At 34.2% G+C, this 16,244-nt stretch overlaps 1 protein-coding gene across 1 annotated transcript in view; it reads left to right on the top strand.

Moving 5' to 3' along the window:
- The window catches only part of LOC110443013 (DNA-binding protein RFX6-like), a 60,164-nt gene that overhangs the window by 39,698 nt on the left and 4,222 nt on the right, over positions 1 to 16,244 (top strand). The window contains exons 7-18 of the mRNA XM_021486952.1: positions 2,255 to 2,362; positions 4,136 to 4,213; positions 9,627 to 9,740; positions 10,143 to 10,192; positions 10,512 to 10,671; positions 11,067 to 11,208; positions 11,550 to 11,644; positions 12,324 to 12,441; positions 12,587 to 12,706; positions 13,078 to 13,301; positions 14,000 to 14,162; positions 14,738 to 15,040. Coding sequence (XP_021342627.1) covers positions 2,255 to 2,362; positions 4,136 to 4,213; positions 9,627 to 9,740; positions 10,143 to 10,192; positions 10,512 to 10,671; positions 11,067 to 11,208; positions 11,550 to 11,644; positions 12,324 to 12,441; positions 12,587 to 12,706; positions 13,078 to 13,301; positions 14,000 to 14,162; positions 14,738 to 15,040 — 1,675 coding nt within the window. The remainder of the gene's footprint in view (positions 1 to 2,254; positions 2,363 to 4,135; positions 4,214 to 9,626; positions 9,741 to 10,142; positions 10,193 to 10,511; positions 10,672 to 11,066; positions 11,209 to 11,549; positions 11,645 to 12,323; positions 12,442 to 12,586; positions 12,707 to 13,077; positions 13,302 to 13,999; positions 14,163 to 14,737; positions 15,041 to 16,244) is intronic.

Here is a 16,244-nt window from a genome sequence, read left to right as displayed (position 1 = left end):
TGGGTTGACTTAACGTCCTTGTGGCTGGTAGCTGTTGTGTGGGGTAGAGGGATGACCGATACGGAATTTCATCGTCACACCAATCACAGACTCAATGTGTTATCTCTAATCTTCAAAAGCCCACTTTAGGCGAAAACCGCATCAAAGTCAAAACTCCTTTTAGCTACCTTATTTCTGTAGACGTTGGATCATTTAGAAGCAAACTCCGGCTAAAATCTGTCACCAAATTTAATCGTCTAAAATCCGTGCTTTTCTCGTGACATTTATACACCCTATCCCTATCCTCCGGCGAATATAATATATTTAGGTAGATGTTCTTGGTTAAGGAATGTATTCCTATTGCACTGTTAACATACTAATACTCAAGAGGTATCACCATGGTATTGAGTCAGAGCATTCTTTATGATGTTGCCTTATCACCTCAAGCCGGCGACAGCTACCTGGAAGTTATCGTTTGTTTCAGGACCAAAAGTATTCGATGCACAACAGTTTTTGTGGTGGAAAAAGAAATATTGTGATTAATTTCCATAATTTTCTAGGAGGACGTTACGTTTGTCTGGACAATTTTTTTTTTTATTAAAAATGTTGATCAATTCTTTGAAATTTTATAGGTTACCATTTAACAAACACTAAATGAATCCCGAGATTTTCAATTCTCAACTATAGAAAAACAGTAGTTATTTACCCTACTGCAGAACATTTGTATCAGATTCATTTACATATTCATTACATAATTAAATTGCGTTATACGAAAATTTCTATTTACTTTCCTTTTAAGCTATCGTGCCTAGTGATACTAAACTGTACTTTCGCGAATCTTTGTCGTAATTGAACTAATTTTGAATTTGGTAATAAAAAGAAAATATAGTGTTAATTATATATCGTACCTTATAATAAAGATAATAAGTCGAAATTTGATCCTGTTTTATTGTTAATTTTAGAAAATACATAAGGATATATTCAGTTGTCACTTACAAACCATCCCCAATATCCTTTACAAGACACCATCACACTTTTTTTCATCGTGATGCATTTAGATATTGAATATTTTTATCAACAATAAACAATAAAATAGAAATGCTTGTAATAAAAGCATGGAATATTCTATCAGAAGTCTATTATAAAAGATTAAAGTGCATTATATAAATCGTCGTTTTGAGACATGATGTGACCTTTCTGTCAATAAGATATATATCTACACAGGTACACCTCCCTAATTGATAAGGAGAGACTGGTTACTGATTCGTATGTTTATTCGTAAGGAAGATAAAAGCCGGAACTATCTCGAATTTATTTGTTATGATTTCTATTTACAAATACTTTCTCTTTATCCATTTTACTGACTTCACATCTACTTTGTTTATTTTATAATTTATCACAACATTCAAACATTATCCAACTATCAATTTCACTATAACTTAAATCCCTCCGCTGTCGCCACCAACCGAGGCACGCCCGTCTTTAACCGCGAATCGCAAATAGACCTAATAAAGCTGTATCAAGCATCTAACATCGTCGTATCGCATCATTTACGGGCCCAAGAGGTTATCATATCATACTAACTACATATATATCACAGCACTATCGATAGGCAAACAAACTCTTACAACAAACACAAGTGGTGATGTACAAGATACCATAACGCAACTACAACCCCAACGCTAAAATGTACCACTTCAAATGGAGCAGGCCTCACTAATGTTGGTATTTTAATAGGGTTATTATAAGAGTTTACTTAAATCCCAGCACAACAAAATGTATTGTAATTGTATTCCTTTAATTTCTATCAAAATATATTTATTTTTATTAATGTGTTTTGAAAGTGATACTTTTGATAGCAGTTAATATGTTTACACCTCCGATGTTTTGTTGTTGTTTTTAAAATTATTTTTAATGACGAATTTTTTATGCTTTAAGAAATTATTTCCGCTGAAACTGTCAACCATCAAATATAATAACATTCATTTCGGAATTCTGGAATTTTGGTACCGCATTCGTTATTAATGAAGATTTTCGTCTTTTCACATCTTATACCAAATGTGGTTTTTATTTGTTTTGTCAAATTGGTTTCTTATTTTTTCCTTGTGTTTTTAAGAATTTGTTGGATTTGTAAATTTTTGTCAGAATAGCATAAAAAGACAGTGTATTTAAGATAAATTTCTATTTGGTATGCTTACTATAACTTTTGTGCATATCAGATAGTTATCTCCTTATTTCTGAAATCACTAAGTTATATCTTTCTTGTGTCTTTCAGGGAGGTTTCACACGGAAATATACATTAAGTTCGAAGACGGGAACACTGCTGCCCGAATTTCCCAATGCGCAATATCTTATTCTTCCTCTTTCAGTCCCGCGGGAAAAGGTAATGTATTTTCATTTTTCTTTACATATATATTCATAAATATTTTTTTTCTAATAAACACTTTTGTTATCAAACTTCACTGACATTTTTCGACATTACTCAAAATGAAGCTGTTTTGTTACACGGGTACCTCACTGTTTAAATTTTAAAGTCCTCACCCAAACCAGCTGTTATTAATTTCTAATAGATAAATCATGGATAATGATTTTGCAAAACCGGTATTATAAGTTATACATGATGGATTTATCTTAGATATGTTTGTATTTGAAATCCGTCTTAACGGTTCACTTGGTAATGTTACTGAAATGCTGACCTAATGATGGATGGTGCACCTTTGATTTACGAGATTTGCTTAATTACATTTGTGCGCACGTGTACGTCACATAAACGCTTCGGCAACAAAATAAATTGTTAAGGGTTTGGCAAATGACTGCCTTGATAACAGCATCGCGAATATTAATTCCATAATAATTGGAATCTTTATTAAACTAGTACATGCCTTGAGAGTTGATTTCGAACCCAAGGTAAATTTATATACAGCTCTGTGTTGAGTATCCTCTTGGAGCTGATACATTTTATTGAATTTCCTTAACTGTTTATTGAAACACTGATAAACCCCGCGCTCACGGCCGCATTATTAATTGCCTACAAATCCACTCTTATTCTTCTGGTGAAATGCTTCTAACAATATTTAGTCCTGTTCAAACACCGCAATGTTTACACTGTGGGTCCAGCCTTACAACTTGTAAAAGGAAAAATGTATCATTTCAGAATTTATCATGAAGGTAATTTCTCTAGCTTCACCGTATGTCAGTTCCACTAAATATACTGGCCTCACTACTGTGTCTATTGACTGCCGTATTGAACGTGAGGCTAGATAACGTAAGCTTTGAAACAGTCCTGAATACCGTACTGTCCTGTCGACAGTACTCGCCCTCTGTTACAAGGTGCAAATATTCCTAAGTTGTATACACAATACAGACCTATGGCTATACGTAATTGCCAGATGCACCTGACTTTTGACGGATTTATTTCTTTCACAGTATACTATTATATAAATCCGACGGTGATTTATTTACTTCGGTCTGTATTGTGAGGCTTACATGTTAGCCTTAGAACCAGCATTAAGCCCTCCCTTTCTGGCCCTTCCGGTATCACCTGTATTTTATGGTTTTGAAACATGAGTTAGACTGTGTTTTGGACAAAAATGACTCATACATTGAGCCCGTCTCAATCAGTTTTGGGTTGTCCTTCTGTATTGACACTGCGGTATATTTTGTTTTCAGGGTTTCTTAATTTTTCATCTGCAGCTACAACTTTCAAATCAATAAATCTATACGGTATTGTTCCGCTTGTTAATCAAGATTCATATACCATAATTAAATTGAAATTTATCAAATGTATCTTCTTCGAAATGTATGCTTATATATAAACAAACATTGACTAATATGATATCGTAGCAATTTGTATGACATATATAAAAGATGATTGTCAGAACTGATAACATAAATAACTCAGAAATAAGACAATTAAGATACAAAATGTGCCCCCACCCGGGAACTGGGTCCTGGTTTTACGTCCATTGACATTAAACAAAAGAATAGACAAGAAAGTTAAATCCGCGTAAATTTAAGTCCTATCTCCCTAATGTGTCGCTCTATCTTCCCAGGGTATACATTAGTCTTATCAGACTCGATATTAGGAAGCTGTTTATCAGTCCCGGACACGGGTTTAGGGGTGGTACCTGACTAATTACCTCCCTTGTCATTCCAGGTAGAGACGTTCGTGATGATGTACAAGACCCATTGTCAATGCATTCTTGACACGGCCATTAATGCCAACTTTGAAGAGGTAAACTTACAAACAGTTCATGAACCGCTTGCTCAGTGTATTGTCAGCTTTACATGTCGATTAAATGAAATTTTCTTTTAAAATCAAATCCCCAATCAGTACAATTGTGTTGACTTTATGTATATATGAAATCAGGTGTGATGGCCTTATCAAAATATGTCCAATGGTAACTTTTATATTCCGAAAATATTTGCCATGAACTTTGTTTTGTGAAACTTATGATGCAATGAGCAATTTGGTCCAGTTCGGTTAGGTCAACACCTTGTGAACAAGGTTACAACTTCATTATTTTCCCCTTCCTTTATCATTGTATGCAACATGGCTAGATTAAAAGAAATCCACAAAACGAAGCCTCACGTTCAGTAACAAACATCATACAAACTGTCGTTAAACTGTGTTCCTCGGTGTTAACATTTCATCATTATTTGATTTAAGTTTTGGTGAGATATCAGAAAAACTACCTTGAAATGAAATTGTACGTAAGAACGTCGTTAAGCTTGTCCTGTTTAAATGCGTTTAAATAATTTATGTTTACATTTAGTTAATCATATAAGTCGGTGTTTTTTCAATACACACTAGAAATACGAAGTAAAGAAACACACATTTAATGTTTAGTAAATCAATGCAGAAAGGCATACAAATTAAACACGTTTACTGCAAATGAAATTGCCAACTTGTCCATCTAAGACTTATCAGTGGTAGAAACGGTCAAAAGGTCGGAAATTCATGTCTTAAACATTTCCCATTTTTTTAATTATTTTTTTGTAAATATCAAATGAGGAAAGATACTTATGCAACCCTTTATAACTAGGTAAGGTATTCTTAACTAGCAGTTCATTTAAACCGTGCCATAATAAATTCCAGCTAAAATGAGTACGACCAACCATGAGGACTAGCAGTTCAGTCGACAGTATAGAGTATTATGTATCATCATGAATCGACAAAAGTGATATTATTTATCTCGTTTGTTGTTCTTATGGGCATAAATGTCAATATTAAACACACTTTTCAATTTAAGGAGAAGAGGAACATCACAGAGATTGAAACAAGTTGTACCTGATATCTATGTTCGAACTTCTTTTGAGTGTGATATTAATGGGGGATTAAGTTAGTTGTATTAAGTCCGTTGTTTGTCACAGTAAATGCGACTCCTACCACGGAGCTGCATCCCTTTACACTTGCATTAACCCCGATGTTCCTCTGCCGTTTGATGTCTCTCGAAAGGTTATCTCTGAGGACAGTGTCATACGTAGACTTACATTGACAAGGTATCAACTACCTATTACGGGGGATTAGTGCCCCGAAAACAGCACAAACATACGGGCTTTCTTGTATACCGATAAAGACTGTTCACGAGTTACGTCTAGTGTGGTTTATATGGACCAAAGAAGACACTGACGAGTTCTTTGCATGTGTTGCATATTAAATTTGTTTGAAAATTAGTTGAAAAGCATGCTTATACACCACTGTCTGTATAATGATTATGATAATAATCGTTTGTAAACTCTGTAAAACCTCTAGTGTCAACAAGATGTACACACACAAACACTTCTATGTATAATTCATACACTGTCATGTAGTGATAACAACAATATTAATAACAACATATATAAGAAATGATATGGTTCTATGGACTACGATGGAGACCAGTCGAGTTTTCTCAAAGAGATATTTGTTTATTATTATACCAATTAAAATATAACTAACCGTGAATAAGCAATCCTTCGAAAGCAAATCTGCTTCTTCAACATATTTTTCAACTTGTTAATATTTTTAAATTACTTAAGCTGAACTTGAAATACAGTTTCAGTGTTTTCTGTTGTTTGAGAATAATTTAAGGCAATTGACATATCTGTTTAAAGTGACATATCATGAATCATTATGTAACTAGCTTTTTTCAAACTATTTTGTCGATATTATTATTTCGCTGTTTATACTGCACAATAGCATACAATTATTTCATGTTTAATTCAGATATGCCCAGCATAACTCATGTTCCCTGGTTGTTCTAACCAACCAGGTTCTTAATCTGAACTATTCAGATCGCCATGATGTAACTGTTCTATGTAAGAATATACATTGTGGTTTAAAATATTGTGTTTGATAAGGCCTGCTGATCTGACATCAATATCAACGAGACGCTTGAGACGTGTTCGTTCCCGTGGTATCCTTTTTCTCTTGGAACTATGTGCTGGCATACGTGAAATCATAATCTAGCTTGTATAGAACCTGTATATTTCTAGCGAGAATATTCTTTTGTTAAATGCATATTATAATTTATTTGGTAGACTTGATTATAACAAATAAGAATAAGCAATTTGTGTTTGGTGTAAAAATTGTTTTATATAGTCTGCATATGATATTAAAACAGGTATTTCCCTTTGAAAATAAGCATTATAATTAAAATTTTGGACTACCTGCGTGTTGTCAAAAAATGCTTTCTTCTGATATGTATCCATTCATTTATAAAGCTAAAAGTAAAATATATATCAGGTTTCGTTAATTAATTGATTTGTGTTCTTAACATTAATCCGTCAAAGGAATTTATTCATATTCACCGTGTCAAAGATTACTTTAAACTAGCTGGGGACATGCTTATCTCGAGTTTTCCCAAATTGTCAAATCTCAAGTCACTCTATATAAATTCCTGGTCGCACAGTCGGTTGGTATTTTATGTAATTATTACTCTTTCTATGGGGAAAATGCACTCTTAATATTTTGCGAATGTCTTAAGAGGAAATGTATTTGGAGATATAACCTATCCTTTTTTATCGAATAATTATTATTAGTTTAATGTATGCTTTGTATCAAAAACTGATTTGTTATATTTATTTTTAGAAACGTTTCTAATACCTGTATTATATTCTGTGTATCTTATATATGTTTCCTGTAATGATATGCCCACAAAGAAATTACAAGGCATTCTGTTTGAAATGCATTCGCAAAAATAATTAATATTTGTGGTATATGAGCTGAATCGTAATAGATGGATAAGATGTTTGTTCAATATAGCATTATATAGCAAACGCCATATAATACCAAACTCTATATATTTATCAAATTATTGATTGTACTGAACCTGAAATAGTAATACTTCAGTGTTATATGAGCATTATAAGAGACCTAATGTCTACTTTGCCTTATACTATTAGACAAACATATCCCTTAACTTTATATTTTGATATATATTGGTCTTGTTTGGTCATATCTTTATGTTACCGGGCTTATTGTTTTCATGTTTAAATTTCCCTTGGCTAGTTTTATTAATTACGTTTTAATTTTGAGTCATTTATCAGGAAGAACCCAGCCAGTGTCCTCTTTAAATTCGATTTGATACTGTTTTATTTGTGTGGACAGTTCAAACAAGGAGAGACTTGAGTTACTGAGTCTCAGTCAGGGAAGTAAAGCCTAATATCTGCATAAATTGTACGTAGGAGGTCGAATGGGATGTGACGTTGGATAACAAGTAGACAATCCTATTGCATAACTGTAATGATAATTCAGAAACAAGCAAATAAATAGGATGGGTTTAAGTATATAAATCACTGCTTGGTAAATTAATCTGAATGTTTTAGATTATTGTTGCCAGTTGTGAGCGACATTGTGTTTACTGTAAGGAGACCATATGGCGGCAGACTGATTTATCAAAGTTAGAGGGAATATTCAATAACAAGGAGAATCAAGTCGATATATAGAAAAAGAAAAAATGAATTTACGAGCTATCATACTCAATAAGAATCTGTCAGGTCGGTAATCCTACACAAACAGACTTCAGTAGATTTGCATCACCGCATGGGGTCTGGATAAGCGAGAGACACAGTTAATCTTCCCCACGGATGAGTCACTCAGTATTGGAGACTCAACTTGAAGCATTGACGTGAAAGCCCTGCTTCACACTATCGGATAATTGTACTGCACAATCCCCTGTTTTTGTCACGTCCAGAGATCTCCTTTTTCATGTTGTGGTATTTGCTCTTTGTCGCCTTCCTTTTACATGAAATTAACAAATCACACCGTCGCAGATTTCGGGGTGTTGAATTCAGCAGTGTGTATGACACAAGGGCAGCAGTTATCTGTTAGAGGTTGTACAAAAGTTAGGACAACAGACAACGGTACATAATATGCCAGAGTTATTAAGCGTTTTACAAGTGCAATATGGCAAATGACATCGTGAACATAGGTGGTCTGGGACATTTTTTCATAGACATGCCAGTCCCATGTTAACCAATCTAACAGGGGAAGATAGCATGGCGTTATATCGTGATGGACATTTTGTATGTTTGGTCTGTGCTATAAGAACTATTACTTAAGAGAAATACGGTAAATTATTGATATAATGCTCTAGGTTCAGTTATTGAGGTTAACCTCTTACAGTTTGACACTTTTCTCTCTCTTTGTCGAATATAAATGTTTGAATTCACACTTTCTCACCAACAATCTTCGAATGTCCTTTTCAAATTAGGGTATTTATTGGTTAATTTTATGTCAATCCTTTCCTATTTGTTTTTGTCTTCAACTTTCCTTTCTATGATCCATACTGATAGGAGGAAATGCATATTGTAATAAAGATTACACAAACCTGTACGCCTTCAGACCGCCATTACCACCGACTTCTAATCCCCTGAGTGTTCCTTACCTTATCTTATAAACGCATTATCATCCTGTTGCACCGTTTACTCATATACTGTTATTAGTTTATACTTAATGCGTAATTGGCTTACAAGGTAATGCGATTATGCCCTAAGTGTGGTACCTTAGGTAATATATGTACTGACATATACATAGAACTTATACTCAGGTGAATGACATTGAATTTGATAGAAAGACGTTATTTTTAATGTCTGTGATCTATATTGGGTATTGGGTAAAATGGCATAACTAAGTACATGCATATAAGTTAATTGTGTATGAAAGCATGATGCAATACATAACTCGCTGTTGAGGAAATCGTAGTCAATACCTTCTTATATTCTTCAATTTATTTAAACTATCAACCATATCGAGGATATCAATATGATGTGCACAAGACACGGAAACTTTCACCTCACATTTCACTTAACTGTTACCAAAAGCTCAATACTTATATTCATATTCAAGATATATATTTTTAGCACAATCTGTTCAGGCAAACTATAGATATACAAACTATCACTGCAGACGTCTTTCCCTATTATAGGTAAAATAATATACATTTTCATAAAGCATTTTTATTCTGTCGCCGTTCGTCTTTTCTAACCTCATTTTTTTATTCTTATGGTATACTTACCCATTTCTACCATTCAGCGTTTTCCCTGTTTTTGCGTATGGTAAACTTAAAATTAATCGCTCAATTAGTAATCATATACTGAATAATAATTTAGTTCCGTAAGATAAAACAAATTCCTGCCAATAATATTTGCAATATTTCTTCCAGATTCAAAATTTCCTGCTTCATTTTTGGCAAGGCTTGCCTGAACACTTACTCCCTTTGGTGGAAAATCCTGTGATTATTGATATAATTGCCGTCTGTGACAATATACTTTACAAGGTACCGTACCCACGAAGCATTACTCATTGTGTGTGTCAAATTGTTTATAGTGTCTTTATGATAATTATCGTTCGTGATACACACGAGTGACTCGAAGTGTGAAATAAAGCATTGATTAAGTGAATAACTAATTATGAAATAAATATTTTTGTTGAATTAAAATGAAACATTGGTATACCAAAATACAAATAAGAATAAGTTGAAAAGAATAGAAACAAATAAATGCTGCTATTCTCCTTTGCATTTCAGTTTTGTTAATAGAAATGTTTAAAAACGTTTATCGTTCTTGGGTTAGTTATTTTAAAAGAAGGCACGCATGCGATATTAATGTGACATGTATGTGCTATTGAAATAAAATATGTGTTCATTTCGATTTAAAGAATTGAATTTGTATTTTCTCAGGTGTTAACTGAAGTCCTGATCCCAGCTACAATGCAAGAAATGCCAGAAACGTGAGTATTTGCAAAGATTAACGTGTGTTTTAAAACTGGTTAATCATATAACCAAGTAAAAGTTACAAAGTAAAATGTTTTTTAATGTATGTTCAAGAGACAAGGTAAGCAATCTAGATATATAATAACGAAAACGTTTTTTACTTTATACATATATATATGTGCGTAAGTTCTAACTGTGAATTCCTAGAACTTTTTTATGCCGAAAACAAAAATGGATCCTATTGTGTGATATTTATAGCGGTCTTATTGCATGATTTTACGACTGTAGGTAATTGTGCCATTCCTAATCACCTAACCGGATGTATTATCTTTACAGATTACTATGTGATCTAAGGAACTTTGCTAAACATTGGGAGAATTGGGTAACCACGTCATTAGAGAACCTCCCTGATCTTTTATCCGAAAGCAAACTTCCGGTTGCAAGGCGGTTCGCCCAATCCATGAAAAGACAAATATCATTTCTTCACCTCGCTCAGGTAAATAGATATTTACTGACAAAAACATACTTATTTTTTATCCTAAGTTCGCAGTATGAAGATATCTTCCGGTTCGTTTACTTACTGCATACTTCCTGTTCCGGTTGCGTAGTGCAATTCTTATTTAGGTTATCTTTTTAATGTTTGCCACTTGTGTATTACACTTTGTAATATTTCTTACGACGAATTACTAGATTAGTGTTATTTGATTGTATGCCATGTTTAATAGAAGTATATATTGGTGTATATGGAATCTATATCTCACGGGATATATGCACCTGTCTTATATTTTACAAACACGTATTAATGGTTATCCTTCTGATTTTCTTTCAAATCTAACCATTTACCAATTACCCACTACATGCCAGTCATCAAAATTAACTTTACAAAAACAGACAGCCCGCCCAGTGCTATACGACGCCCAGGTTGTCAACCAAATGATTGCTGATGTAGACCGGATAGACCTCAATAGCATCGGCACGCATGCGCTAAATACAAGCAGCGACGGAGATATCGATACAGAACTTAACGCAGAATGTAAGTTTCTCGTTTGAGAATTTTATTTCTCGCGAGACTTTATTTTACACAAATCCGCGTGCTCATAAGGTTTGGAATGCATGCAGTGTTGGTCAGAATTAGTTTTAATTAAACTTAAGGTTATATATATGCATTCTTATAGAAACATAATTGTTGGTATCGAGTGGTTTGGTGTATGCTTTACATTGTGGGGTAAGAAACGCTCAAAACTCTTACCAGTTCGTGAGTCTTCAGTGAAGTCTGTTACGATTTTTTTTCTGTAAAAATTCAAACAATTATTCAAATTAACATTTTTGTAAAAAGAAATCCATGTTTAATGGATGGGCCTTTTTTAATTACAGTTCTAAGAGAGTTCAAGGAATTATTACGTAAACAGGCGACAGTAGAGGCGTGTACGGAGTGGCTGGACGGAGTGGTGGAACTAAGGGTCATTAAGGTCAGTACTCACAGTTCAATAAATATATAAAATCACCAGGTACACAAAACAATTAAAAAATCAAAAGGCATCTTCATGCGTACAATTCAATGACATTATTGATATAGGGTTAATAAAATGTCTACATGTCAAATCGTTTCATGGACAAATGTTGTATTTATTTAATGTAGCTATCACGGGAGTATGATTGCAGAGATAGTCAATAAGTAACAATGAATATTTTTAATTCACTGCATTAAATATGTATTTATCATGCAATTAGTGCTTTTACTAAATATTGATTTTATTGATTGTAATTTGCCGACTTTCTACAAGTACATAGGTGGGTTTTTTTTACAGAAAGTTAATTTTTAATTCTTGCAAACACACACTATTGCATTCTTTAGCAACACATCTAGAGTTTCCATTTGATCTATATAAATTCTGAATAAATCTCATGTTTTGAATAATGTAGAAACAATAACTAGAAAATAAAAATAAAAACATACCACATTTATTTCACATCCAACCAGTAGATAATCGTTTAAAAGTTAGGTTACATAAGCAATAAGATATGAATAGGTAACTGATCTATCAACATCGTGTAGTATTGCATTATGGAACCAAATGTGTTGTTAAATGATTGGGGATGTACATATTGAATTAACCGTAAACCTGATTTTTTTCCCTCCGATAACAGCCCAGTAAACAAAATGGCAGATCCTTTAAAAAGCGAGCGTCGTCGTTCCTATTGAAGTGGTCCTTTTTTGGAGCAAGAATCATGCACAACCTTACCTTGAACAACGCTACGTGTTTTGGTGAGTTCTTGATTCAAAGTTCTATGTTAATAAGTATTTACATCTGTTAGAAATACAATACAGAACTAAAAACCAGTAAAATTAGTACTGGGTCAGTAACAGAAAAGTATGTACAACATGACAACAGTGGCCTTCCTGATTTTAGGGTCATTTCACCTGATTCGGATGCTGTTGGACGAGTATGTACTGATGGCCGTGGAGACCCAGCTAGCTTTGGAAAAGGATACTGAAATACAGTCTTTACTAGAGAAACACATGAAGACAGGTACGTAGTGATGCCACCGATTTGCCAGGTACACAATGTCACTAATGTATGGGTTATATTAATAGACTTTGTTGGTACAAGATGACACTTCTATTGAAAAATCGCCAAACACATATATTTGTAGTAAACTTTATTTTTAACTTATCCTTGGTTGCAATTGTGGGATTTTGATGACAGTTTTTTTTCTCTGTCCCGAAAAGATCTAAACTGGAATCAAATTAATCTGGAAAATTGGGATTGTCCGTTTAAAACACCATTGTGCCAGGATGTTCTGAATGTCTAGATTTAAGAAGTTACAATGTAGTGAAAACATCGGCGAACCTTGTTTATACTAAATAAAATACTAATGACGAAACTTGTGTGTTTTGTAGATGATACAGGTCTTCGGCCCAATCTGTCCACTCAGCCAAGCACGTGCTTCCTAGCCACGAGACGGGACATGACCCCGAGAAGTAACATGAATAACGTGAAGCGAGAACACTTCCTGGATCCTCAATTTAATGGAAACGGGCTCTACATGGGTCTTAATCACGAGAAGGACGGTCAGGCGATGATGTCCAATCACCATCTTAATTCTCTCACCGCCATGACACAGGTAATTTTTAATGTAGTCAAACATCCCCAGTAGGTCTTGAGATTTAGAGCATTAGACAGCGTTTGAAACCTTTGCAGTAACGGGTTTGACTCCCGACAGAGGGCGCAACATGCGCCAGACCTTTGATCAGGGTATTGAAACAATTGTATAGACTTTGTTTTTCGCAAATTTGCTTTTGAGTACCGCTATTCCTCCTAACTATCTATGCTACTCTGTATGATGGACGTGAAATGGAATAAATATATAAATGATAATGTTAACATGTGACGGAAGACTATATTGTAAGCGTGCATAATACTATTGCTTAGAAAATATTCTGGTACATACTATATTTCTGTTTTCGGATTGACAACTCAGTGGATATTCATAAGGAAGGTAAACGAAGGTTGCAATGTAGTATAAACTTGACGATGTTTGTAAAACATAAATATCATTTTTAATTTACATGATACAATATGTCTTTAATAACGATTTACCTACAGGAGGTTTTCACCCGATGCAGGTCAATAATATTATTACATGGACGTTGCTGGTGGCACAAAAAGGAATTGAAAAAGATTTGCTTAAGTACGACTGTACCTAGTTTATAAAAGGGATGTGAATTGAACGAAAAAAATCGGCTGGGCAAATGAGTATTGGTTCGATCGAATACCGGGGGAAAATGTTGTAGTTTTGTTTCAAAACTTTTCTTTTTTCAGGCTGTACCCGGAAATAACAATTTGCTGGGACAACATACGCCTCATTCTACACCACCTATATCACCCATTGTCGTCAACCCCATTAGGAACACTGTCATCAACTCGAACCTTCCCTATAGCAATAGTAACCAGTCATTAATGGGACCAGGATATCCATACCTAGGTTAGTATATATAGTTATCTCCCTTTAATTACCTAGGTTAGTATATATAATTGTCTCCCTTAAACTATTTAAATTAGCCAACTTCATAACGAGTACTTTTGTTATCGTTGCTTATGTATAAATTGGTATATCGTAGCAGTTCATTACTCAAGCCAAAACAACACTTCATAATTAATAGATCTTACAAGAAATGCTGATGTTTAAACTCGTATTCATTGAAGGCACAAACCATTGTATCACACCGTATGTTAAATTACGTTTACAATGAACCGCCATCAACTGCCATTACATATCTAATGTTTAAAGAACAGATACAGTAATTAATATAAAATAGGGCTATGCCAAATCATCATTATGACTACATAGCAAATGAAACCTAGAAAACGGAGAAAAATATTTCTTAATCAACTGAATTGATGTATTGATATGACTTTTTATCTACTTACATATAGAACATAGATAAAAGAATGGATGAAAAGGTTGCTACCTCAAAAAACTCGATATGTTATAGGTCATTATTAAAAAAAAAAATGTAATCGCGTGACTCTATATAAGTAAACCCTTCCTTGTTACAGGTCAACTTCCGGATTACACAGGAGCCCCTAACTACGGTCTCGGAGGATATAACAACTCCTACGCGTCCAGTGCCTTCCGGTCACATATCACACACTCACCCTATACCGTCGGCAAGGACCTCGACGCCGGATATCCGCCGTTTGGAGATGCTGATTTTGGAGCCGAATCTTTCTTCAATCCTTCGTGCTATACTAGTATTTCTCAGTCAGGTTATTCTACGTCCAACGTCCATAACCAGGGTAGCAGTGCTTTCAACGTCGTACAGAGTAATCCACCCTTTAACACTTCGTATTCACCTTCAGGTAAATATCATACCTTCTCTACCACTCTCATGTTCAATTCAATGAAATGTATTACCAAATGCACATTGCATATAGGCGTACAGAAATATACATATTGATCAATATTTACAAATATCTTGTACAATGGCGGAGAACATATGCAATAGTTTCAATTACATACATAATAATTACAAATTCATGAAATAGTTATAAGTTGGGGAAAACTTTAAGCCTTTCCTAAGGTAACTCTTATGAAGCACAATGAGATATGAAATAACGCAAATAAAGCCTTAAGCTAACCAAATTTCTTGGAAATAACAAAACTTCAAAGTCAATCATAAAACCTCAAAATGAACGTGGAACGATTACTCTATATTACATAATGAAATGAGAATATAACTCATTGTGAGGTAAACGACATAGATCTCAACCACAGAATACAGTAACAAAACGTTTATAGCAAGACTTTGATACTTAGATAAAATTACTCAGGTTACTATCATATCGCAATATTCACCATCAGGTAAATATCCTACCTTCATTTTACACTCCGTTATATATCCTACCTTCATATTCATTCTCGGGTAAATACACTACATTCATGCTCACCTTCAGGTAAATATCCTAACTCATATTCATTCTCGGGTAATAACCCTACATTCATACTCATCCTGAGGTAAATATCCTACACTCACACTCATCCTGAGGTAAACGCCCTACCTTCATACTCACCCTGAGGTAAATAAACTACATTCATGCTCACCTTCAGGTAAATATCCTAACTTCATATTCATTCTCCGGTAAATACCATACATCCATATTAACTCTGAGGTAAATACCATACATAAGGAAAATACCCTACATTCATACTCATCCTGCGGTAAATACCCTACATGCATACTCATCCTGCGGTAAATACCCTACATTCATACTCATCTTGAGGTAAATACCCTACATTCATACTCATCCTGAGGTAAACGCCCTACCTTCATACTCACCCTGAGGTAAATACCCTACATTCATACTCACCCTAAGGTAAATACCCTACATTCATACTCACTCTGAGGTAAATACCCTACATGCATACTCATCCTGTGGTAAATACCCTACATTCATACTCATCTTGAGGTAAATACCCTACATTCATACTCATCCTGCGGTAAATACCCTGCATTCATACTCATCCTGCGGTAAATACCCTACATTCATACTCACCCTGAGGTAA

The sequence above is a fragment of the Mizuhopecten yessoensis genome, unplaced genomic scaffold (genome assembly GCF_002113885.1).
Source record: "Mizuhopecten yessoensis strain PY_sf001 unplaced genomic scaffold, ASM211388v2 scaffold716319, whole genome shotgun sequence".
Taxonomy (NCBI): Eukaryota; Metazoa; Mollusca; class Bivalvia; order Pectinida; family Pectinidae; genus Mizuhopecten; species Mizuhopecten yessoensis.
Note: the sequence above shows the minus strand (reverse complement) of the source record. Positions and strands in the feature narration are given on the sequence as shown.